Source organism: Ostrinia furnacalis, unplaced genomic scaffold, assembly GCF_004193835.3.
Source record: "Ostrinia furnacalis isolate ACB-3 unplaced genomic scaffold, ASM419383v2 OfSCF4105, whole genome shotgun sequence".
Classification (NCBI taxonomy): Eukaryota; Metazoa; Arthropoda; class Insecta; order Lepidoptera; family Crambidae; genus Ostrinia; species Ostrinia furnacalis.
The window spans coordinates 969,323-996,832 of NW_021134344.1; the positions used below are offsets into that span (position 1 = coordinate 969,323).

The 27,510-nt window shown below is 36.8% G+C and overlaps 3 protein-coding genes across 3 annotated transcripts; 1 reads left to right on the forward strand and 2 right to left on the reverse strand.

Moving 5' to 3' along the window:
* Window positions 1-2,099: 2,099 nt before the first annotated feature.
* Window positions 2,100-21,446, forward strand: LOC114358738 (sodium-dependent neutral amino acid transporter B(0)AT3). The gene is made up of 10 exons (XM_028312775.1): window positions 2,100-2,105; window positions 2,189-2,389; window positions 3,219-3,389; window positions 3,790-3,991; window positions 4,763-4,922; window positions 6,346-6,508; window positions 17,397-17,597; window positions 19,095-19,181; window positions 20,449-20,525; window positions 21,123-21,446. Exons 1-9 carry the CDS (start codon window positions 2,100-2,102, stop codon window positions 20,521-20,523), a joined length of 1,266 nt encoding a protein of 421 aa, XP_028168576.1. The 3' UTR covers window positions 20,524-20,525; window positions 21,123-21,446.
* On the reverse strand, window positions 7,116-9,626 carry LOC114358721 (carboxylesterase 5A-like). The gene is made up of 3 exons (XM_028312758.1): window positions 9,261-9,626; window positions 7,658-8,886; window positions 7,116-7,353 (listed from the first exon to the last, which is right to left on the reverse strand). The coding sequence occupies exons 1-3, from the start codon at window positions 9,429-9,431 to the stop codon at window positions 7,170-7,172; spliced, it is 1,584 nt and encodes a 527-aa protein (XP_028168559.1). The 5' UTR covers window positions 9,432-9,626; the 3' UTR covers window positions 7,116-7,169.
* Window positions 11,882-16,420, reverse strand: LOC114358722 (esterase FE4-like). Its single transcript, XM_028312759.1, has 3 exons — window positions 16,224-16,420; window positions 12,413-13,641; window positions 11,882-12,113 (listed from the first exon to the last, which is right to left on the reverse strand). Exons 1-3 carry the CDS (start codon window positions 16,392-16,394, stop codon window positions 11,930-11,932), a joined length of 1,584 nt encoding a protein of 527 aa, XP_028168560.1. The 5' UTR covers window positions 16,395-16,420; the 3' UTR covers window positions 11,882-11,929.
* Window positions 21,447-27,510: the final 6,064 nt, after the last annotated feature.

The following is a 27,510-nucleotide window of genomic DNA, read 5'->3' on the forward strand; positions in this document are numbered from 1 at the left end:
CGGATGGGAAAGTCGTTCTGACGGTGACGCGAATTTTGGAGCATTAAGGCGGTGTGTTGGGCACTGGGGGTGCCTTTCTGGTGGTGCCTGTCTGGAGGAGCAGCACCCTGAGGAGTTGGAGCTGCTGCAGCAGGGGTCCGAGCTTGGTGGCGAATCCGACTTTGGACTTCGGGACGGTGCTGGTGCTGATGCTGGTGAGGAGGTGCCGTCAGGAGCCAGTTCAGGTGCCAGAAAAGGACAACTGACCAGTGACGTCACGCGCGAGTGAGTGACAAGGACAAAAACTGTGAGTGTTGAATTATTTTCTTATTGGTCGAGTCAAGCAAAATTGAACTCTATAGCTTCGTGGTAAATAACTTTAAAAAACTTGGAAGTGATATTAAAATACTATACGTAGTGAAGTGAATCGGAAACGCGAATTTGAACCTTATTTGTATGGAAGAATAAACTTTGAAGATTTAGTTATAATTTGAAGATCATTGGGACTTTGAAAATTTGTGTGCATGTTTAGTATTAACTTAGTCTAATTTTAAGAAAAATTTGTTCCGACGGGGAACCTATGCCCGATTTTGGTTAGATTTTTATTGAAAAAACACTTAGAAATATTTTAGTAATTTTTAACATAGTAAAGTTTTAATGTGTTTTAGACTTAGAAAATTTTACACTTGTCTTTGATAGAAGTTATAGTTTGATTGTGTAAGTTTAAGTTTCTGGAGTTTCAAACCCGATAGGATAACATTTATTTATTTATATTTTTGCACATAAGACTGTACAGTGGCGGACTTAATGCCAAGTGGCATTCTCTGCCAGTCAACCACAGGTCTAGTAGAGAGACTAAGGCGGTGCAATAAACATGAAAAATAAAATATATAGAATTTGATATATTACCACTTTTCCTTTGTATATTTACTGAGTTTATCTGTCAGTAGCACAAATTGAATTATTTATTTACTTTTAAACGTGGTCTTAATAAAAAAATAGTTAAAATAAGGAATATTAATACATCGTGTCAAGACCGATTTCATGTATCGTATATAAATATACGCTTAGAGCAGAGAGCTTTGTCTAAATTGTACTTTGATGTAATTTTTCTGAAATTAACACTTCATTGCATGCAGAGTTTACCTCTAATTGACTGNTCGCTTAGTTTAAAAGTTATTACGTTTTCTTTACAATAAGTAATAGGAAGAAAAAAAATTCTATAAAAAATTTAAAAAAAATCTCACAAAAATTTTGACCTCTTTTTTGTCGATAAAAATATGTCTGGTTTCATGTATTTTCATATGTACACTTTAACGTGACTCACACTGTATACAACGTGTCCCAAAATTCAACGATAAGCCGGCGCCACAGGGCGGACATAGTCATGGGTACTTTAGGAAAAATAAGAAAAAAAATCTATCTCAATTATTTTTTAAGTTACACAATAAATAATGAAATTCGTCGAAAATTGACACCCCTTGTGATATTTTAGTTGTTTCTCAATCTCATGGCCCAAGTGCCCGGGATCCAACGAACCCAAATTCGATAAGCTTCCGCTGTTTCATTTAGGAGTTCCTATGGCCAGCTCCTGGCCACCTCTTGACTTCATCATCAGCACTCTGGACATCATCTAGCACTAAAGTGCACGAAAAGACAAATCCAACGAACCTAAACTAGATGCAATTCCGCCGTTTCGTTTAGAAGTTCCTATGGCCACCTCCAGTCTCCATCCAGCTCAATGATACCATAATATTGCATTGTCATCGTACTTTCATAAGTATACCAAATTTCAGCTCAATTAGTTGAGGAGAACTGGTTTTAAATTCAGTTTTGCGACTAGTTTTCTTAGAGTATTATACCATTTTGGAATCTTGGATAGTTGCGTCAACTTTATAAAAAACTTGCCGCAGTAGTGTTCATACTTTTTTTTTACAAAACGACGAGTCAAAGTGGAGTGAAAGTAAAAATCGTTCAAAATTTTNAGAAACAATAAGAATATGTAAGTAATATACCACTTCGTCAATATTTTATTAGTCTCAAAATATTGTCAGGTATAGTCACACGTACTTGCAGGCACCTATCTGTACGAGTAGAGCTAAATCAAGATCATAACAAAAATGTCGGTAAGTTCAATGCAAATCAAACTTTGTGAACTTAATTCTAATGAAAAGCATTTTTATGTGAACGTATTTGTTCTTAATTTCAGGATTCCGAGTCTCTGTTCAATTTCAATGTACCTAATCAAGTGCAAGAAAATTATGGGAAACAAGTTGCTGAAGGATCGGGTGCATCAAGAAAGCGAACAAAAGAAAACGAAACATATTCGTACATCAAAATTCCTGCCGTTGGGCGAAAAGTTATCAAATTAGAAATTTATGATGCAGACCAGTTTAAAAGCGAAGGACCAGTTTGTAAATGTAACGCTGAAATATGTGGACAGCATATCGTTCAAAACATTTTTAAGGATGAAATATACCAAGCTGCCCGTGAAATAATTGATAAAATGAGTGAGAAAATGTGTAATGCAAGTGATAAGTATTTTTAATATTATTTTGACATCTGTAAAAACTCCTACAATAAATATTTATTAGTTTTACTTTGCTGTTTTATTTATTTATTTGTAATTATGATAAAAGTTTGCAATATTTGGAAATAATATAATTCGAGTTCTGAATTGTAGTCTTAAATAGAAGAAGTTTTAGTTTTCAAACTACATACATAGTACCTAAGAATAGTTTTACTAACCTACCTAGGTATACTCATCTTCTGCACCTCATGAAACTACCACACTGGTGTCTTAAGAGTTTTACTATTAACTCTTTCTGAAAGCTAATAACTATCCTAATATCAGTTACTAATGTAGTTTTCAATATATTACTCATAGTATGCATAGATCAGCTCATAGGTTCACTTAGTTGTCTTAAAAGTTTTACTATTACGTTCACTGAAAGCTTAGAACTACTGAGGTACTAGGGTATACACTAATCTAGTTTGTGAGTGTGATAATAGGGAATTGGGTTCTCTGGATCGCGGTCGTTCAACATAATCGAAGTTTTAGTTTTCAGTCTAGGTGAATCAGTCAACTCGTTGCGCGCTTAAGAGGCGCTGTAAAGCGCCTCTCGAGAGCGCTCTATAGTTGAACGATTCACTTAGACTGAAAACTAAAACTCCGATTATGTTGAACGACCGTGAGCCAGAGAACCCAATTCCCTACTACTCTCCAGAATAAAGCCTAAAACCCCGTGTTCTTTGACAGGCAAATCAAGTTCCTGGCCACGCACCACTTCGGCGGGTTCACGCTGAACTCGACCGCGGATTACTACCGGGAGCACTTCCCGCTGCTGAATCAGACGCAGATGGCCCAGATGAACGTCACGGAGTGCACCATCGGCAGGCAGCTGGAAGAGGTACCGTAGCGGAGGTTGGAGGTCTTACTCCAACACTTGACCTGTCCCCCTAGATTCAAAGTAGTCACTGGTAGATTAGAGAGCCCATACCAACTGTAAACTTTTTAGCTGAGTTTTTTGAACAGGAAACGGGTGCGTCACTGAGGGCCGTTAGTGTCAGACCGAATTGCTAATAGCAGGGCCATTTCAGGCGGCTGAAGGCACAGGGTTAGCCTTAATAGTGTTCAGGCAAGCCATCTTGATCTGACACCGACGCAGTTCTGCTGCTATTGATGAGGCAATAATTTGTTGTTTTATGAAATGCCGCGTTAAGACTTTAGTATCAGACCTAACACTAAAAGATCTGTCCTTTATAAATGTACAAAAATAACATAAATCATCCTTAGCCGTTTACTTCCAGGCGGCCGAAGGCACCGGACTAGCTTTCATAGTATTCACACAAGCTATCCTCAAGCTGACTCCAGCGCCGTTCTGGTCGATCACCTTCTTCCTGATGCTCCTGTCCCTCGGTCTCGGCAGCCAGATCGGCATCATGGAGGGCATGCTGTGCACCATCTTCGATATCGACTTCTTCAAGCGACTGAGCAAGCCGGTTATCACAGGTCAGACTTATCTTATTTTATCTTAAATGAGCCTATACTATAGCAGTCCATACTGCTGGAGTCAGGCCGGAACTACGCATACAGGAATATATATGGGCTTCGGCTTGTCACATACAGCTTTTGTCAGTGATCACGCAAGGCAATAGTTGTATTACGCTTGCTGAGTCACGCACGGACTCCACTTTAGGACTCGTGATTCTTCGACAGATTGACCAGCGCACTACAACTTCAAAGTCAAAGTCAAAGTCAAAATGTATTTATTGCATTTCATGAATGTTTACAAGATGTGTTTAGCTTTTGATCCAGAGTCTTTCTCTATCGGACTAAATAAATATTTTTAAGGGCGTCTTCAAATAAGGCGCGCGAGAAAGCGCTGCAGTGGCGCGGCAACAGTCACTAATAGTATTGATATAATTTTTAGAAGCGCAGTTGCAGCGCCACTACCAAAGTGACACTTTAACAAAGACATGCGGCTGTTGCGCTTCTAGAAATGAGGGTTCTCGCGAATGAAAGATCCGCTAGATGGCGGGACGTGGATGTGGGGTCTGACTGCTGCGTGATTGGTGGATTTTGACATATCTGTCAATGTCATGTCAAAAATAACCAATCATGCAGCATTTGGACCTCGCGTCTACGTATTGCCATCTGGCGGATTTTTCATTCGCGAAAACCCTCATTGTATGAAAACTAGTATGGCGCCATTGCAGCGCTTCCCACTTGTCTAATTTGAAGGCGCCTTAAGATATTTTGTAACCATATTTCGTTCCACAGGCGTGGTGTGCGTATTCTGCTTCCTGGTGGGTCTGATCTTCACAACTGGCGCGGGCGAGTACTGGCTCAAGATGTTCGACTCCTTCGCCGGCACCGTCGGGCTGGTGGTGGTCGCTCTCATGGAGATGATAGCGGTCATCTACATTTACGGACACGAGCGGTGAGTTTTATGTCTTTGGTCTTAAGGTTTGAGCTCCTTTGGCAGATGTTGAAGACGTTAAACATCACCTGTTGGGTTTGATCTTCACGAGTACCAGCTTAAGATGTTCGACTTTATGTCTTTGGTCATCATCATCATTTCAGCCATAGGACGTCCACTGCTGAACATCTAGGCCTACCCCAATGATTTCCATATCGCCCGGTTGGTAGCGGCCTGCATTCAGCGCCTTCCTACTACCTTTATGAGGTCGTGAGTCCACCTTGTGGGTGGACGTCTCACGCGGCGTTTTCCAGTATGTGGCCTCCACTCCAGAACCTTGTTGCACCATCGGCCACCATCTCTACGATCTATGTACCGCGCCCATGGCCACTTGTTTTTAGCAATTCTGCGGGCTATATTGGTCACTTTGGTTTTCCTACGGATCTCTTCATTTCGCGGGCGAGTACTGGCTCAAGATGTTCGACTCCTTCGCCGGCACCGTCGGGCTGGTGGTGGTCGCTCTCATGGAGATGATAGCGGTCATCTATATTTATGGGCACGAGCGGTGAGTTTTATGTCTATGGTCTTAAGGTTTGAGCTCCTGTGGCAGAAGTTGAAGACGTTAAACATCACCTGTTGGGTTTGATCTTCATGAGTACCAGCTTAAGATGTTCGACTTTATGTCTTTAGCCATAATCATTTCAGCCACAAGACGTCCACTGCTGAACATAGGCCTCCTTCGATGATTTCCATAACGCCCGGTTGGTAGCGGCCTGCATTCAGCGCCTTCCTGCTACCTTTATGAGGTCGTGGGTCCACCATACGGGTGGACGTCCTACTACGCTGCGTTTTCCGGTAAGTACGAAGGCTCCTCTCCAGAGCCTAGCTGCCCCAACGGCCATCATCTTTACGAGCTAGTTGCCCCGCCCACTGCTACTGGATTTTAGCAATTCTGCGGGCTATATTGTTCACTTTGGTTTTGCTGCGGATCTCCTCATTTCTGATTCGATCACTCAGGGAAATTCCAAGCATAGCACGCTCCATCGCCATTTGGGTGAGTACTTCTACCCATAGTAAGCGACCAAGTCCTAGATCCTCACGACGAAAGACATAAAACTCCCCGCTCATGAGTAATGTCGAAAAAATTGCTAAATTCAAGTAGCAGTGGGCAGGGCACATAGCTCATAGAGCTGATGGCCGTTGCGACATAAAAGTTCTCGAGTGGCGACCACGGTCCGGAACACCATGCACAAGTGTGGGCAGCCGGCAGGCCTCTCACTAGGTGGACCGACGATCTGGTGAAGGTCGCGGGAAGTACCTGAATGAGGGCAGCGCAGGACCGGTTCTTGTGGAAATTCTTTGGAAGAGGCCTTTGTCCAGCAGTGGACGTCATTTGGCTGAAACGAACAATATTCAATTCATACTCGATTGTTTTCCTTCGCAGGTTCACCAACGATATCTACGAGATGACGGGCTACAGACCAGGACTGTACTGGCAGATCACCTGGCGCTACGTCGGGCCGTTCATCGTGTCCGGGATCCTGGTCTCCTCTATCGTGTCTATGCTTATCAAGCCGCCAGAGTACAGCGCCTGGGACGCTGCCGAGGTAAGTGACATCTGTATTAAATACCTGCATTACAACGAGTAATATTGCAATTTAGTTCCGTCACATGTCGACAGATGGCGTTGTATGATATTTCGATCACGACACAACACTAGCAGAGATCACGTGATACTTTGATACTTTGTCGAATCTTCAAAGACTGTGATGATAAGACAATATAATTCTATCAGGGTTAAATGGCCTTTATTCGTGCTAAATCCTCAACTGCTACCAGTAGCGACATCTATATATTCTGCACTACAACGCTAATGTCAATGTAACAATGGTCCATTCACAAGTCAATAGATGGCGTTGTAAACATATTTTTCGCGCCGTAGACACCTGCATCGCGGTGCCAGTATTCGATGCGAACACATAACAATCAGAACAATTTATTTTTAAGCAATTACTTCGGTACCAAGCTCACCCATTTAAAACGTGATTTATTACCTAATAAAGATAAATAAAGCCTTAAATAATTCTGAAAATGATAATGAATTATAAAACATATACCATCAAAGACATGAATATTGCCAATTTATTAAAATCTAATTAGTTCCACCACCATAATAATTGCATAATATAATTTGTTGTTTTTGACTTGATAATATCAGTAACAAAATTTAATTTTCTAACGCAATATCTTCATTATTATTATTTTTTCTTAACATAGAAGTTTAGATTGTCTCCAATAGTTGTACCAAAGTAGGTCCCAAAATGCTACCCTGTCGTGGTACACGTCTTCGAGCATTTCCATGGTCACATCTATGTCCATGTATGGTCTGGAATCCTTGGGCACCGTGTCCCATTGCACTGGCAGGAGATCTGATGTCTCTGGAATGAGGTTTCTAAAAAAGAAAACATTAAATTAGAAGTCGGCATCTTTATCATAAACGTGTAAAAATGCAAGTATTATTTGATAATGAAAATTTTAGGAAATTGAAGGTTCTGTTTCTAGTTTAAACAACAATTACAGACTATTTAGAAATCACTTATAAATCCACACACCCATACAGGAAACTGATTAATTTCGTTTGAGGAAATATGTAATTAGGTACAGCTAGTGATTTTCAATTTGTACAAACCACTGGCATTTGTGGGCATCGAATTAAAAACAGTTAAATTGAATAATAAACATTTCAATAAACTCACCCGTATTTTACGAAATTCGCCCACATTGTCGTCATCCTGTCCCTCATCATCAAATGTTCAGGCTCCACCAACGGGTCAAAACCGAAATCTTCCCCCAACCCAAACAGATACTGCAGTTCTTCAGTATGATATGCTCCGACTCCATGTATATTCTTATACCTACTATTTCCAATGTAAGAGAAAATGTATTTGTACACTTTAGCCCCCTGATCCACTAGCCTTGTCACAGAGGTTTCAGCTGCGTGTGTAAAACTGAAATCAGTTAAAAATTCACCCAAAGCCAGCTTAGTATCTTGTCCAATTTCTTTGCTTCCCATATAAAACTTCTTCACGATACTCGATACTTGCAACAACTCTTCCTCATTAAAGTTAAAAGTTCTATTTAGGCTTTCAATAATAATATCCTTAAGACTTCGGAAAAAGTCGTCAGTTTCGTTCGCAATCGTATTGAATTGTTCTTTACTATTATATCCAAATATCACAGGGGTGTCTTTTACTTTTTTTGGATTGTACAGATGAAAAGAGTCGTCGGTGAGGAAGCTCTGTACTCCTTTGAACTTCTTTTCTTTGCAAACCCTAAGCAGTATGTCAGAGGAGTTGAATGCTTGCATCAACTCGAAAGGGTCTTTCTGTGCAAGGAATTTCAGAGCGTCTTTAGTACTACAAGCTGTGTAATTGAATAATGCGGCCAGTTTAATGGCAGCCGTGTAATCTGGCTTCACAAACATAGCGTCCTCTTGAGCTGTGCCACTCTCCACAATTGCTTTGTCAAATAACTTTTCTGTATTCGAATACATGAGCAGATCTACGGAGCCTCCGCCGTAGCTTTCACCAGCAACTGTAACCTTCTTAGGGTCTCCTCCAAACGCTTCGATATTTTGTTGAACCCATTTCAGAGCGTCCACTTGGTCTTTCAAAGCCTGGTTGCCAGGCACTTTTGGGTCATCCAGGCAAAGGAATCCGTACGGACCAAGTCTGTAATTGATTGTTACCACGATGATATCGTGCTGTACCAAATACTGGCCTCCGTAGTCCCCACCACTTCCGAAGATGAAGGCCCCTCCATGGATCCAGACCATGACTGGCAGCTTCTTCTTTGTGGTTTTTGGGACATAGATGTTGAGGCGAAGGCATTGGATGATACTTTGGGGGCGGAACACTTGGGGGCAGCTTATGGTGATATCAGTAGCATTGAACGGTTCGGTGAAGTATGGGTAGGGCAAGGACACCTGAAAAAAAAATTATAGATAATTATGAAGAATTATTTACACGGTATGATGCCAAGGACATGGCTGGCTAAAAGAAGAAAATTATGCTTTGTTGCATCTGTTGATGGAGGCTTAGACAGTGCCATGGTGAAACGTATCATGAGCCAATATTAATCTAGGTACGTAATACAAAAATACATAAAAACCCAACACCTTACGTATTCCCGTGGATGACGTAAGCTATTCGACTAGGGAAAAACATGCGAAGATCAGAATTCCCAAACTAGCTAGCGACTATGCCAAAACCCTTCTTTTGCCTCTGGTAAAATGGAAAGGATCTTCTTGCAGTGAAGACTAAAAGCTAAACGATGAATAAAAAACATATTCCGACTTACCCCAAACGGGTTCTCCTCATCCACTTTAGCGTACGGAATCCCAAAGAAGGTGTTGTAAGAGCCTTCATCGCGACCTTTTATCTGGCCTTTAGAAGTGTTGACTACCACGAAATCTTGACCAAACACTTGCAGGGCAAGCCCGAACAGTATAAGCAGTTGTACCGCACGCATCGTTGACTAGACTGACCTGATTGTGAATGTGTGTACCTAAACCACAAGTTTTCCTTGTTATTGTATCGCTAAAAAGAAAATGATGCCGTCTGTTTCACAAGAAAATCGAAATAATATAATTAACGTGGAAATAACAAGTTTTTTGAAACACACATCTAGGTATTGTACTTTTTTTTTATTTGTTTTAGATAACCACCACTAACTAAAAACAATATTATCGTTTTCAGGCTAAGTGCAGACTTAATTGCAGGTGATAACTGCATGCACTGAACACAAAACACAAATAAAAATAAGTAAATTAAAACGAATTGAAATTATGCCTGTTCCACCTAAGTGAGTTTGACAAGACTGGGTTTAAAAATATAAAAACTATTGAAGTAAATATAGTATGGTAGTGAACTTACACTTTGAGTGTCGAACCATACAATATATTTGTACAAACATCTCCGCGGTGGCAAACTAGTTATGTGTTTAGTCATAGATCGGGACATTACCTGGTATTCAATGTAAGATAGTGTTGTTATGGTGACTCATATGAGGAAAATTTAACAGAGCTCTTAAACAAGTGAATATTTTACCCAATGTTGTTAAATGCATGTCTATCTTGAGTTAAATCAATTACTTAGGTACCTACACTACCTACTAATATTAATAATATTTTTATTAACTTTGATTCTTGATTTTAAATATTCTTTTACAATGTAAATTATCAAAAAAGAATAAAAATACATTATAATTTTTTTTTATTTATTTATTATTAATATAATTATATACAGTGTGAGTCACGTTAAAGTGTACATATGAAAACAGACGAAACTAGACCTATTTTTATCGACAAAAAAGAGGTCAAAAATTTTTTGTATTTTTTTTTTTAATTTTTTATAGAATTTTTTTTCTTCCAATTACTTTTTGTAAAGAAAACGTAATAAGTTTTAAACTAAGTGGTATATCTTGATAAAATAAAAACAGTAATAATGCTAAATAACAGGCAATACTAAAAAAATACATAAAATACACAAAAAAGGCCAACAAATAATAAAAAAATGATACTTTTTGAAAAAAATCCGCTTAATAATTCGTGTTTTTTTGGTTATTTGATAAATTTCTCCAAAAAATGCCCTATAACCGGTAGTTTTTATTACTTTGTATTATTTTCTATCGTATTACCTTCGTAAAACCAAAAATCGCATGTCTCTATCCCTATCACAACGTTTGCAATGATCGTTTGAACTAAGCCTCTCCGGGCGCGCCATTCAACGCTTCGTTAACAACAACACTGAAAATGGCTCTAGATTTGTAATTTTGATAAAGACAAGTTAGATTTCAAATAAAAACAAAAAAATTCGAAGTAAAATAAGCATTTTAGTAAAAATTAAAATTGTCTCTACCTGTAGCGGAGAATAATGTTATGGCAGGCCTTTGTTCAAACGATCATAGCAAATGTTGTGATAGGGATAGAGACATGCGATTTTTGGTTTTACAAAGATAATACGATAGAAAATAATACAAAGTAATAAAAACATTATACCATTTCGGAATCTTGGATAGTTGCGTCAACTTTATAAAAAACTTGCCGCAGTAGTGTTCATACTGTTTTTTTACAAAACGACGAGTCAAAGTGGAGTGTAAGTAAAAATCGTTCAAAATTTTAAGGAAATATCATATTTTGATTAACTTTTGTGTAAAAACTGCAAGGATTCTGAGGGTTTTAAGAATTGGGGTGGACAGCAGCACTACTTAAGTTGCCGATACAAACAAAAAAACTGAAGTATTTGAAAAATTGTAGGCGTGGTAATGTAAAATATCATAAGGGGTGTCAATTTTCGACGAATTTCATAATTTATTATGTAACTTAAAAAATAATTGAGATAGATTTTTTTTTCTTATTTTTCCTAAAGCAGTCATGACTATGTCCACCCTGCGGCGCCGGCTTATCCTTGAATTTTGGGACACGTTGTATTTATATATTATACTTATATTTAAATATATAATATTGTGGCATTACGTAATCGGTTATTGATAGGTCACAACACCATAATGTTACGGTGAAGAATGAACAACGTTTGGATGTCTCTGGAGTTCAAATTTATTAAAACACTGAAGTTCCACTATTAAAAATTTCAGATCAAAGTTTTATTATTTTGACTTGACACTTTAACATACTTATTGATAATATTATACTTCATTTTAAAAGTACTAAATTGGTACTTAATCTACACTAATATTATAAAGAAGAAAACTTTGTTTGTTTGTTTGGTTGTAATGAATAGGCTCAAAAACTACTGGACCGTTTTTAAAAATTCTTTCACCATTCGAAAGCAACATTATCCACGAGTAACATAGGCTATATTTTATTTTGGAAAAAATAGGGTTCCGTAAAACATTTGGGTTTTTCGGAGTCCACGTGGGCGAAGCCGCTGGCGGAAAGCTAGTGTGCAATAAAAAAATTGGATTTAGATAGTTATTTTGCAACATAATATTCTCATCAATTTGTATCTTTACGATAAAATTTTGGATTTTCTCCAATAGTTGTGCCACAGTAGGTCCCAGAATGCTACCCTGTCATGGTACACGTCTTCGAGCATTTCCATCGTCACATCTATGTTCAAGTAGGGTCTGGAGTCCTTGGGCACCCTCTCCCATCGCACTGGCAGGAGATCCGATGTCTCTGGAGTAGGGTTCCTACAAAATAAACAAAACCTGAACTACCTGAAACGTCACTCCTAAGTTCCTAACATACTAAACATGTGAAACATGCAAGCAGTTTTTTACTACATTATGGCAAGAAAATCTAAATTAATGCTATGAAATTACATAAATTAATACAATTTTTGTCGATTAGTTTCGTTAAAGGAAATACACCATAGTAAATCAAATTCAAATCATTCCTTTGCATAACATAATGTGGTACTCATGTGGTAAACTTAGTGATATTGCGATTTGTTTATGCCTGTTATAAATATGTTTATCCATAAACTCACCCGTGTTTAACAAAATTCGCCCACATTGTGGTCATCCTGTCCCTCATCTGTATTTGTTCAGGCTCGACTAAAGGATTAAAACCGAATTCTTCCCCCAACTCGAACAAATACTGCAGTTCCTCAGTATGGTATGCTCCAGCTCCAGATACATTCTTATACTTACTATTTCCAATGTAAGAGAAAATGTACTTATACACTTTAGCGCCCTGGTCCACTAGCCTTGTCACAGATGCTTCAGTTGCATATGTTAAACGAAAATCAGCCCAAAAATCACCCAAAGCCAGTTTAGTATCTTGTCCAACTGGTTTGCTTCCCATATAAAACTTCTTCATAATACTCGCTATTTGCAACAACTCTTTCTTATGAAAGTTGAAAGTTCTGTTTAGCTCATTTATAAACACATCCTTATTAGTTTCAAAAAAGTCATCAGTTTTGTTTGCAATTGTATCGAATGTTTCTTTGCTATTATATCCAAAGAGCACAGGTGTGTCTTTTACTCTTTTCGGTTTGTACAAATGAAAAGGGTCGTCAGTAAGGAAGCTCTGTATTCCTTTGAACTTCTTTTCTTTGCAGGCTCTAAGCAATATGCCAGAGGAACTGAAGGCTGTCATCAACTCTTGAGGGTCTTTTTGTGCAAGGAATTTTAGAGCACCTTTAGTACTACTGGCTGTGTGATTAAATAAAGCAGCCAGTTTAATCGCAGCCTTGTAATCTGGCTTCACAAAGATGGAGTCCGCTTGAGCAGTGCCACTTTGCACAACTGCTTTGTCAAACAACTTTTCTGTGTTCGAAAACATGTGCAGATCTACAGAGCCTCCACCGTAGCTCTCGCCAGCGATGGTAACTTTCGCAGGGTCCCCGCCGAAGGCTTCAATATTTTGCTGAACCCACTTCAGAGCGTCCACTTGGTCTTTCAAACCCTGGTTGCCAGGAACCTCTGGGTCATCCAAGCAAAGGAATCCGTATGGACCAAGTCTGTAATTTATTGTTACCACGATAATATCGTGCTGCACTAAATGCTGGCCTCCATAGCCGCCGGCACTACCAAAGATGAAGCCCCCTCCATAAATCCAGACCATGACTGGGAGCTTCTTGGCTGTGGTTTTGGGGACATAAATATTAAGCCGTAGACATTGGATGACGCCATGAGTGAGGTATAGTTGAGGGCAAATTATGGTAGGATCGGTAGCTTCGAATGGCTCGGTGAAATTTGGGTAGGGTGAAGACACCTGAAAAAAGTATTAATTTATAGATAATTATCATGTATTCAAGTATAACGTATACTTAAGACCAAATTAATTTCAAAAACAAAGCAAGCTGAAGCGGCAGTGGGACTGCTGCAGAACCAAACGGGTTCCCAAATAGAGACTACGTCTCGGGTAGAGATGTGCCGCTGAGAAAGTTCTCGTTCCCGGCAATATTCCCAGTGAGAATATTCTCGAGAACCGAGAACGCTCCCGGGAATATTCTCAGTGTTCTCGACAGAATACATTTAGTTTTAATTTAAATTTTGTTCTTTATATGTGATATGATTTGTAATGTTTCGATGTTTTATTAACTGGGCGTTAAGACCGTTATAAACAAGGCATAAAACGTGTGAGTGAGATATTGCAGTCTTGCTCACTCTTTTCGTGGCGATCGCGTGCCGCGGCTTTAGGACTCGGCTACAGTATTTGAACATCAGTGTGCCTCTGAGTTTTAAGGCCCTTGCCACCCTGGCGGATTGCAAGCGGATTCAAAGTGGATTTAAAGCGGATTTCAAGTGGATTTAAAACGGAGAGGCGACGCGACGGAGAAGCCGCGTGAAAATATCGTGAAGCTTCCCGAAGGCTGCCCAGCCGAGCTGGATTCGATGATTTAGAGGAGTGGGTGCAACACGATTTTTAGACATGATTTTTAAATCTTGTCCATGTTCATTTTGAGACCCACTTGTTGAGAGGCTCTATTGAGACCATCGAGCATTGTGCCTAGATCTTCCACGATCTCAGCCATGACTACGATATCGTCTGCTGTCTGGGTTATGTACTCGCCGTTGATATGTATGCTGAATCCGCTCCAGCCCAGAAGCTTGAAAACATCGTCCAGGGCGGTGGTGATGACGTCTCCCTGTCTCACCCCTCTCTGCAACTGGATAGGTTTCGAGTCCTGATCTTAAAACGGACTGTCACTGTGGCGTGTTTGTACAAGCCTTTCAACACTTTAATGTATCAATAGTCAATTTGGCACAGTCGAAGAGACTGAAGCACTGCCCATGTCTCAATCGAATCGAAGGCTTTCTCATAGTTCACAAACGCAAAGTGGCTGATTATACTCCTTGATCTTCCGTATAATCTGCCGTAGCGTATTTATTATGGTATGTGGTACTAAAGCCTTTTCGAAAACCGGCTTATTCGGGGGGCTGAAAGTCGTCGAGCCTGCTAGCGTGACTATCGAAAACAGCTGACATGGCTCAGAAGCGAAATGGGTCTATAATTCTTCAACAAGGTTTAGGGCCTTTAGTACCGGCGTTCCGCCTGCTTTCAGAAGCTCAGACGTGATTACGGTGCCTTGTTGTTTTTCAGCTGTTTGAGAACCATTCTAATCTCGTGCAGACTAATGTACGGGATATATTCGTTAAGTGTCGGATCAATCTAGCTAGCACGTATTTTCTATAAAAATGTGTCAAATGATCTGTCAGACAGGCTATCCACAACTTATCCAGAAGTGGCGAAACAGGCCCTCACTAAGCGATTGTGAAATATGCCCTTAATGTCAAATAAGAATAGTTTAAAAAACTAATAGTTGTTAATAATTTAATTACTAACAACACTAAAAAGTCAAAAATCATCAGGACCTTGGACATCATCTAGCATTAAAGTGCTCGAAAAGACAAATCCAACGAACCCAAACTCGATGAGTTTCCGCCGTTTCTTTTAGGAGTTCCTATGGCTACCTCCTGACTCCATCATTAGGACCCTGGACATTATCTAGCACTTAAAGATCTCGAAAAGACATCCAATCAACCCAAACTCGATGTGATTCTGCCGTTTCGTTTAGGACTTCTTTTGGCCACCTTCCAGTTCCATCAGACCAGCTGGTACCACAATATTGTATTGTCATTTCTAATCTACATATTATAATTGCCAAGTTTCATAATGATACAAGACTTAGAAGTGCGTGTAATTCAGATTCTAAGATTCCATTACATAGTTAGTTGCATACACGACGACCTAATAAGAGCGTGTTAAAAACGAAAAAATTTACAGTTACATTATTTAATTACGTGTAAAAAGAAATTTCTGTCATCTTTCATATCATTAAAACGACATTTCACGACGAAAAAAATAAAATATAATAAAGTTGTAGTTGCCAAGAATATTGCCGAGAAAGTTCCCGAGAATATTCTCGGGAACACTGAGAATATAGCCTTTCACTGCAAATAGAGTGTATTGTTTAATATACACTTATCTGTTGACTTAATTTAATACTATTTTACTTAAGAAAGTTTGTTTATTCCCATTTTATAAACATGATTCTCAACCTTTCTCACTTAGGAGAACGCTCCCGGGAACGCTCCCGAGAATATTCTCAGCTGAGAGAGCGTTCTCGGGAACGGCACATCAATATCTCGGGAAACCTAATATAGTATGCTCCCTAACTCACTTGACTAACGACCTCAAGAACGTGACTGAAAGTGACTGGATAAAAACAAGATGTCGGAGTTTGTGGCGGTCCTTAAGAAAACCTTACATCCAGCAGTGTACTGTCATTGACGAAGATTATTCAATCACTAATCCTCTTTAATATAAATATAAAAATCATGCTGACTCACCCCAAACGGTTTCTCCTCATCCACTCTAGCGTACGGAATCCCAAAGAAGGTTTTATAAGATCCTTCATCACGACCTTTTATCTGGCCTTTAAAAGTATTGACTACCACAAAATCATTACCAAAAACTTGCAGGGCAACCCCGAAAATAATAAGCGGTTGTAATGCTCGCATCTTCGGCTAGACTGAACTGTATGTGGATGCGTGTACCGAAACAAGTTTTCCTTAATACCTATTACCTATAGTGATACAAGGAAATTTATGCTGTCTGTCGCACAATAATAATGCTGTCTGTCGTATAAACTACGTAACAGATTAGATATTCATCTAATCTATAGTCTAAATTCTCAATTTTTAGGTAGTTTTGTATTTTCATCATAAAAGACATGTTTGAAAACCAAATGTTCTTCGAATTATATTGTATCGAGTGTACTTTAACCAAGGATAACAACATTTAATTGATAGACAACTCCGCGTTGGCAGACTAGTTGCGCTTAGTCACAGGCGGGACGTTACCTAGTTACACACTTACCTGTAACTAAAAGATAGTATTGTTTTGGTGAAACGTTTGAGGAAAACATAACAAAAGGAAAACTAGGTAGTGAACTAGTGATTAATATGCCCATTATTGTTAAGCCGCTGGTTATTTTTGTGCAAATAAATAGTACATACCTACCTCTGCTTTTTACCAGATTGCATCAGAAAGAGACTATGCTTTTTAATCTAGATGTCGGTTATGATGTTCGTCAAAGTTATGTTGGTTATGTCCACTATCTCCCCAACTCATCTGGCTGGCACTACAGTGAGGAGACTGGGGATTGTGTTGTAGGTCAAATCCTTCCTTGCCTATGATAAATTAGATAGGTACCGTCGTCCTCCTACAATACCGACTAAATGACCTGATGATAAATTCCGGGGCTACAGTGAAGAAGAGGTGTCGTTCTCCTGCAAGGGATACTAAATAATCTGATTTGATTCCCAGGGTCACTCAGACAAGAATAGCTACCCGGACTGGGTGCTAGGCTAGGCATAGCCATCGCCAAGATCTGGATAGTAACTGATCTGATTTTGGTTCCCAGGGTCACACAGTGAAGAAATCCTACCCAGACTGGGTGCTAGGCCAAGCATAGCCATCGCCAAGATTTGGTTACTAACTGATCTGATTTTGGTTCCCAGGGTCACACAGTGAAGAAGTCCTACCCGGACTGGGTGCTAGCCATAGCCGTCGTCATGATCCTGGCTGGGATCCTGCCGATCCCGGTGGTTCTCCTGCTGCGCCGCTTCCAGTGCCTGGCGCTAGACGTGGACATCCACCAGGGATCCATCCGACGCATCGAGACCACCGTCTCCACCAAAGAGATGATGAGCGACCAGGATGTGAGTTGTTTGAAATACGCGAGCTATGGCTCTATGGATACTGTTTAGTTTTTTTGTTTTTGTTATTTTTGTGTCGGATTTGGGAGTAATTAGATTTTCTACTGTACAAAAATTGGTTATGTCATTTCTCCAAGGTGATATTATCACCTGGTAGAGAATGTGGTTCTTTGAAAGAATATTGTTATACAGTAGTTGTTTTATTAACCGACTTCAAGAAGAAGGAGGTTTTCAATTCGGATGTTTGACGACAAAATTGTCTCCTCAAGGATCGAATCATTAGAATGATTAATAATAATTTTAAAATAAATTATTTATATTGTCAATTATATTTGTTACTTTATTGATTTATTCAATCAATTTTGTTTATTTTGTGTTCAGTATAGATTATTGTTTTTGTTTATTGTTGTTAACTAACTGAATTATTAAATAAAACGAGTTTTTATTAAAACAATTAACTATAATATTACTATACCCAATACTAAGAAGTAGGCACCTACTTACTTCGTACGTTAAAAATATATTATTTTGTTTGTATTTCTTGTCTTTGCTAGTTTTACTGGTGCTAACTTTAACTATTCGCTAGCAACACCCTCTTTATTGCTACACTATGTAATATTAGCGGCAAAGTATAATACTTGCTCATTAAATTTTGTTTCAATAAAATTTTATAAAAAAAAAAAAAACGACTCCAAAAAACCTACACTAAAACGTAGAAAAATCATTACTAATTACCTACTTATTTATTAGGACGAATTATTAATATTTATGTAGGTATACCATGATTGATACTTTTGGAGTCGGTGCAGGCAAACTTTACATGTTTCATAATCTTGGCACCGACTCCAGAAGTATCAATCATGGTATACCTACATAAATATTAATAATTCGTCCTATACGCCGAAAAAAGATTTGTTCAAATCGGTTCATAATTGGCGGAGTTATCGCGTAACAAACATAGAAAAAAAAAAACATACGGGTCGAATTGAGAACCTCCTCCTTTTTTGAAGTCGGTTGAAAACTGTTTATATTTCGTTTCGTTTCAGCCAAATAACGTCCAGCAGTGGACTGTTTATATAATCCCTACTATTTAAGGTCAAATGTATAACTTACTATATTTTGTCGCTAGTATTTACTGTGGCAAATTGATGTTTTCATGTTGACGGCAGTTTTTCCTTTTTACATTTTATAAAAAAAGTATTTAAAACTTCATTACTTAAGTACACAACTTTATACCGCAATATAACATACAGACAGCGCCATCTCTTAGTATCATTCAGAAGAAACCAAACTTGCAATGTTCAAGCTATTACATTGCAAGTTTCACATCAATGATTTGATTTTGGTTGGTATCTGGGATTGGACTGAAACATAATATTGTAACGTGTCTTCAAAAAACATTCTAGACTTTAACATGTTATATTGTTGTCATGATCGTGCAAAAACTGCCTTCACCATTAGTCTACTACTGTAAATAACCGCTATGGCTAACCTGGGTAGGTGCTCTCTCCTGAGACGGCGCCGCCAGCGCCGGCGCAGTTGGTAGCGGACGCAGCCGGAACTAAGTTCACCATTGGAGACTTCGATGTAAGCACGGACTTTGGGCGTAGCTAGCGATTTTCATGAAACAGAGAATGTTAGTTGAATGGTTTTTCAAATAAGTAAATGAATATTTGAGAAGATATTGAGGCGTGAGTGTGTTTTATTTTGAACTTTGAAGTGCATGGTGTGAGGGTAAAGAAGTGGAGAAAAGGAGATGTGAAATTATTTATATCAGTAGTACCTACGTTAGAAAGAAAGAAAGAAAGAAAGAAAGATACATTTATTACAGTGGACATCACACAAATACAGGCAATTACATAGACATGACAGTGGCACATAATAATAAAAGAAGAAAAAATAAAAACAAGAGTAAACTGAGCAGTGCCACCCATTCACCAACAAGATGCCCACTGCAACGGGACCCCACTCAGCATATGCCGTGGCCCACGGTGACGAAGGCCACGGCGCTGGTTTTCAGTGTGCCCCATGCCGAGTGAGGGTCACGGACCATTGGTAAAATAAAAAAATAAAAAAGCTGCATAAAATTGTCTAGATAAACATACATAAATAGTAATATTAGTGCACAGATAAATACAAACGGCGGGAAATCGGTAAGGATGATATGACTACGTTTATTAAGAATACTAATGAAAAGAATACTAATAAAAAGATAAAACTGTTTGTATAGGTGTGTGTGTAGTAATTGTGTTAATGTGTAATATTCGTTAATCATGATGAAATGTTAAATGATATTGAATTGTTACTCGCACCTATTTTTCAATCGGTATTTAAGTATTTATTTACTATTATTCATAATAATATTCACGAATACGTCAAATAATACAATTATTGAATAATAAATACTACCTACTCTAGCTACGCCTGAACGAAGTATCTTTTTCATAATATTTATATGTGTATATTTTGTAAAAATTATACTAAAACAAATAATATTAATTTTAACATATATCGCAATAAATATTTTACATATTTAAAATATTTTCAGAATTCAGAATTTTTCAAACTGTTAATACTACTTATTATAGCAGTATAGCACATGTTCCTAATGTAGTAAATACTCTTTCCTTTGATTAACTTTTTTATACTTAAACATATAAAAATAAACTAAAACAAATTTTAACGAACTATAACAATTAAGTACTAAATCAGTACTATTCTATTAAATAGACTTCTTCAAAAGCAGATAAGCCATATTCTTTATAAATCAGATTATAAGAGATAGGTACATTGTAATATTTTTTTTTTATGTATATTTAATTTTATTGTAAATAAAAATTACCGCGTTCTATAGGGCGTCGATAGCAGCGAAGAGAGAGCGAGCAAGCGGCCGCCAGCTAGCATCGCTCGCAGCAGACCGAAGAAATAAATGTTTGTCTCTGTCACACTCGTACTATTTTAACCGCTTTAGCATGCCGTCTCTTTCTAGCTTCAGCATTGTTCAATACTCAATACTCAATGATGTTCTACCACTTGATGTTTATTTATAAGGATTTTTATCGAATTGCATGTTTTATTTAATCTAAAGAGTGTTAGAAATAAGTTTTTGGTTGTTACTAGAATTCTTGCTTTTGCTTGCTGTTATTTTAAAACTGCTTCTAGATAGTTTTATACTTTTTACGCACAAACATAAAGTTTGGGATTTTATATTTTTATTAATTTGGGGTAATTTTTAATTTCCACTGCATTGTAGAAATAACACGACAATGTTCATATTTATATTATTATATTTACTAACTTTTTATATTTTCACCTATCTTGAATTCGTCATCCAGAAATCAATTTCTTTGATTGATAAAGGCAACTTTATTTGACTAATAGTAACTAAACCTTCTGAAAATTATATAATTTGAATTCAATTCCCTCAATCAAAGCGCTACAGCTGATATTTTAATGTCAAATACAGTTGTCAAACAAAAGCGTCAACAACAAATATTCGCGTTATCATTTATATATTTTTTTCTGCAGTCTTCAGACTCGGAGGGCGAGATCCGTCCGTCCGGCCGCTTCGACGACTCGAGCTCGAGTGACGAAGAGATACTCAACACCGGAAACGGCCGCCGACTGGCGATGAAGCCGATTGGCCGGAAGCCCACCGCATTCAAGATGGACGTCGTCGACGAATGACCGTTGGTTTTGAATGTTTACTTTATTTTTATGATGTCTTATGTTTGGTGCTCAATAGTAACGCTTGGAGTATGAAATTCAATGAATTACGACACTTTAACCTTTTATGGGGCTCTGTCATATTGCCACCATAATTTAAGCCTTCTAAGGTCAAAAACCAATGACAGTTTTCAACATGATGTGCCCTATAGAGGGTTAAGTTACGATTTGCGTATCGACTGTTGTTTGAGTCTTGAACAATAACATATTCTTAAATAAATAAATAAATAAATAAATAAATCTTTAGACAATTTCACACATCGCCAGCTAGCCCCAAATTAAGCAACTTAATGCTTGTGTTATGGGTGCTAGCTTAACGGATATACTACTTATATACTTTTTTTTTTTTAAATACATACATATTATACATAGTAACACCCAGACCCGTCACAGAAATTAAAATTCATCATTTCAATTTCTGCCCGGCCGGGAATCGAACCCGGGACCTCTTGGCATAGTAGCACGTTCTGAACCACTACACCAAACGGCCGACAAATATTCTTATATTGTTTATAGATCAGTTATTTATACATTAAAAACAATGAGTTCTAGCTCCGGTAAGATCAAACATTATTATTAGCATTAACGTAATTATATTAGCATGATCGCCTAATATTAATTAACTCTTAATTTTATTGAATTTAATTCGTATTTTAATGTTTTAATTTATAAATAATTATGGGATGTGTTGAAGGTAGGTTAGGACGCCATGGAAGAAGTCGGCCAACGGTATGACCTAAGTATAACTTAGCGGTAAGTTGTTGATCATTTATAGCGATTGTTGCGAATGATTATTTGCACACAATTTTTCTGTTCCTCAAAAACTAAAAAAATATATTCCAAAATTAGTAAATTATATTTATACCAAATGTATAAAACCAATAAATAATTAATTTTCATAAATATAACTTGAATTGTTTTGCATAATGGCGACCTAAACCAATACTATAATTAATATAATTTTATTTTACAACTAGGAAAACCATTACTTCGTGAATAATTATTTTTTATTACATACATATTTATTGGAATAAACTAGATTTCAATCAAGAACAGAAAAATATTGTGTGCAATTTCTTAGCTTTACCTACTTAATAAGTAATTTTTATCTTTACCAAAATCGTCACCAAATACATGAATAAAAAAATACGTGCGGCGTTTAATGCCCTTTAAAATAGTTGAAAAATAAAAAAGTTGTTGATGAACATTTGTACAAAGCTATTTTATGATTTCACGAATTCTGACTAGTTTAATATCTTTTATTTTATTATCATTTACCTATAATTCGGTCAGTTACTTAAAAATATGGTGAATATAAATTATCCTCTATTTACAGACTAATCCTGAAACATTGTTTTTCGAATTATATAACCAAAGAATAAAATAACTTCAAGATTTTTTAATACTTATAGCAAATCGTTAAAGTCACAAAAAAAGTAGCTTTGTATAGATGTTTTTAGCGAAACGCTTAGGAGTTATACCATAAAAATGTTGGTTGATACGAAAGGTGCGGTGTAACGGTGAAAGTATTTTTGCAGGAATAAAAACAACCTACTTACAATAATATTTCAATTATATTACATTATCTACTTATTTTAATCCGGTTTTTATATTATATTCTGGTTTATACTATTTATAAACTCATTAAACTTATTTCTTTCGACATTTATATTATAATTTATATATTGTATTTTTAAAATACTCCGACGAATAGTCCTGCAAGGAAAGCATGTTAAATTCGGTTGGTTTAAAAATAGGCTCTGAGGAAAGTTATGTTCCTGGGCACGATGAATGCTTTAACCTCGTATTGACGCTGGTCAACTTGAAACTGAAGATTTCATAGTTTCAGAAATTAATTTCAAAAGAGTACAGACAATCCTAATCCTAGCTATAGGGCAAAGTTGTTTAGAAAAACTTTATCAAAAACTTTCATAAAATCAATGACAATTATAAGACATTATACTATTCTCATTAAAATGATAGTAGCGAAACATATTTAAACCCTATCAGATTGATACCAAATTACATTGGAATTAGGTTATGATTTTTTAAAATTGCTATGGGAAAACTTCTGTTCTTTTGGTGTAGGTATCAAATCAGGCAGTTTATTCAGGAGTCAATGATTCGCATCATATTGATTCAGATTGACCAGCGGTTGGAATGTTAGTTACTAAATTGCTAGGAGAAGTTCGATGCTAGTCATTAGTTTAGCTTTTATTAAATACTAAGTTTCAATCGACACGCGTAGAACGCACACGTTGACATGTCTACGGGGAGGCGGATTGTGTATATAAATATAATAATTATACAACAAATAATTTAAATAAATAACGCAAAAATTCAGACACTCAACAGTTTGAGTATTGAATCAGTATTCGATCAGCGTACCTACTTAATTATTTTTCTCGTAACTTTGATAAACTAACTTCAGGATTTAACGCTAAATGAATTACCGACAAATACACACGTATATTTACTAGTAGTAAATCAATCCACTACTTGTTCAATGATATGATGATAACATAAGTTTGCAAATTGTCCTAATTTTGCACTGTAAGTATTGTCAACTCAACATATCTCATATTATTATAATCTACCTATATCTTGGGAAATTAATATGGCGGCCTTAAATTGACTTTAAATAAAATAAAATATAAATCTAGGAATAGAGTACATCGCCATATTAGTTGTTACTTAGTCTAAAATAAGGTCGACCTGCACTACTACGTGAAAAATAATACGCATAATTACAATGTACAATGAAAACAACATTTTATAAAATGTAGTAACTCTGTTTCAATTATACAGTTATACACTTTCTGCCTCCTAACTTTGCGGGTTTGGGAAATTCTAAAATTTCGGATCAAATAGGTTACATGATATTTAAAAGTATTTTTATATTTCCAAAAATTTTATCAGTATTATATTTCGTCCAGTGCACGGATATATTGTTATCCCCACTGTGATATAAAACTGTAATATTGTTGGAAATATACAACTGAGTGGTAAAAACGTGAAAACTTTCTGAAAGAAAGACACGCGACAGGTTCTGGAAGCTTTCAATGTACATAATGTAAGAAGATCGATTAGGCATGTAAAAGAGACGATGAAATCGAAATTATTCCGATTTTAATCCATAGCGTAGTTTCACCGATTATTGTAGTGTTTATCTTCATTCATTAAACATGGTTCGATGGATTATTACTTACTTAATAACTTATTGTCTCTTGTGAAATGCTTAGGTATTCTTGATACAATATTTATTTGATATTTATATATTTTTTTTCTTATTATTTATACATTATCTACATGTATCGACTTGTATAAAAGTATAAAATATAATTATAATTATGGCGTGTATTTTTATAAACTAATACAAACGTGAAAAATAACATTACAGCTGTGCAAACATTAATTGCCTTGTTATGCATAAAAAAACCTCGGAAAGTTCTATAATTCTTCAACGCGATTAAACTTTATTTACTTATGCTTATGCGCGCGATTCTCTCACTCATTTACCTTAAACCCTGTGTTTTATAATAGTAATTTAATATTATAACTACATTTATTTAAATACATAAACATTTCACAAATGGCAACCGTTTGAGTGTAGATATCAATCAGCAACTCGTACAATTATACTGTAATGCCATATTATACAACTGATATCGTTATACATAAAATATAAGTACTAACACAACACAAATTAAATGTAAAGGCTCGGTAAGCACATGCCAAAGAAAATTACAAAAAACTATTTTTTTGAAAGTATTTTATTAGTTATTTTTTCTAAAATGGCGAGACTGTTTCCAAACAAAGGCAACATTTTCCCGTAACTAACAAAATGTGGTAAAACTTGACGGTTTATCACAAAATCAATTTCAATCGATAACTGAACAAAATATTAAATGAGCTGTCTATTACAAATATTTTTCTCGACTTTGGCTAAGCCCGGCTCCATAGGTTGGCCCCAGTATTGGTCCCAATACCACTTGTCTCAATAGCTTTGGCACAAACGTTGGGAGAAGCTATTTTCTAGATCCACACGTTAAGGCTGGTTTTAGTGTCACGCGGACCGTCCGGTACGGACCCGCTCCGCACGGCCAATCTGTATAAACTTCTAGGGAGCGTTTTAGAGTAATGCGGTCTGGAGGAACCGCTCCGCTCCCTAGCAGTTCATACAGATCGGCTGTGCGGAGCGATCCGCACTGACAGTCCGCGTGACACTAAAATCAGCCTAAACGAGTGTTTGGGGCTAATGTTGGAGCCAATGTTGGGGCCAACGTGTGGTACCGGCCTTATACCCAGTGCCTACCCAGCTTTTCCAGATAGATTATCGCGATAGTAGTTGATAAGCGCTCAAAGAGAGCAAAGGGGTCCGATCCCGTGTACACTATCTTTTTAACCAAACTCTATTTTCTTTTTAGCTTATATTACAGAAAAGTTCTAAATATGAAAAGATATTAGATTATTATCTACATCTAAAACGTTAAAAAGACTGCTGATTGCCGAGTTAAGGAATAGTGATCCAACTGTAATTAAAACGAAAGTTGTTACCAGCGCATTTTGACAACAGTCACATTCTCAGAAAGCTAAAAATGTGACTTGGATCACTATTGTTCTAACTTCACATACCTAAGCATGTCTCTTTTCATTTTCCTAGGCTAGAAAGAGATAGGGCTAGGAGGTGGTACCCGGAATCGGCCCCAGTATTATTGTTTGAGTAGACTCCGGGATGATATCCCACTAGCGTAGTACACGATGATATTAAACTTAAGATTGTAACTTTCGAAACGCAAGATTAAAATTGCTAAATGATTTTGGTGTTTTATTTGTATCCCTAAGCACAAAATTTGGCCTAAAATCCGATCGTGCTAACTACGTACCTTGCTGGAATGCGACTCTCCCTCCCACTTAATCGGCACACCTCCCCGCGTTCGCCCTTTAATTATACTATACAGGGTGTTAGGTAAATGGGTATATGAGAAGACACAAGCCCATGTTAACATGGTCATATAAATGGTATGGTAAAGTCAGAAAATTGATATCTTCATTTTAATTATTTTAATTTTCATACAAATCGGATTTTGTAAAATGTATTTTGTATGAAAATTTAAAAAATTAAAATGATGATATCAAATTTCTGACTTCACCATACCATTTATATGACCATGTTAACATGGGCTAGTGTCGGCTCATATACCCATTTACCTAACACCCTGTATAATTATATTAAAACAATAAACGTAACGGACTTGAAGTAAAACGAAAGTATTTTAAATAAATAGCTTTATTTTAGAGCAATTTACATTTCATATAAAATTCATATTCATAAGTCGCATATATTAATTATCGTACTTACATAATTTATTATACAACACACATACAATAAACATGTAACAACATCTATAATAAATTCATAAGTAATATACATTTTGTCAAAATTAAATTAAAATACACCAAGCATAGCTTTTTCGAACTTAAAGTTATGTAATAAGTAACTCTACAGTCTACATGAACTAAAAGGCTGAAAAACTAATTACGAATTCTATTTTATTGGAATACCAATTGGTTATAGATCGCCCACTTACACTTCATATTCGTACTTATCTATTGCAATTTATTCAAAACCTAATAAATTTTGATGCTAAAGCGGCCTATCCCTAGTTTCACCCTTAGTTAAGAGATGGGGCGTTGTAAACATTCTTTTTGCGAGCATTGTTTTTGCCTACAAAGCAGTATAAAAGTGGCCTAACCAAGTTTAGGTTCTATACTAATATGTTAAGCTTAGGCCACTTTTGCGCTGACGGCCTCATTTATACAGGGTGTCCGAAAATTAGCACGTCAACTGACACTGGAGGTAGCTGGGCCTAAGATGCTTCGAATAAGCTTAATATGTCCATAGAAAAGTTAGATGAGTTTTGAAATAAACAGATATTGTTTTTTTTTTAAATGGACTTAATAGACGTCTCAAGCACATCTACCTATCTGTGGTGTCTGAATTTGGGACGTCCTGTATTTTAAAAGAACAGTTCGAGAAAACAGCTAATACAAACATAAATTAAAGCCAAGTATACAATATTTACAGAAAAAACAATCTGATATTCATAAGAAAACCACGCGACAGGCTCATCGCAATACGTTGCGATGTTATCATTTTGTAATACATACTTTTAATCTTCGATAAAAA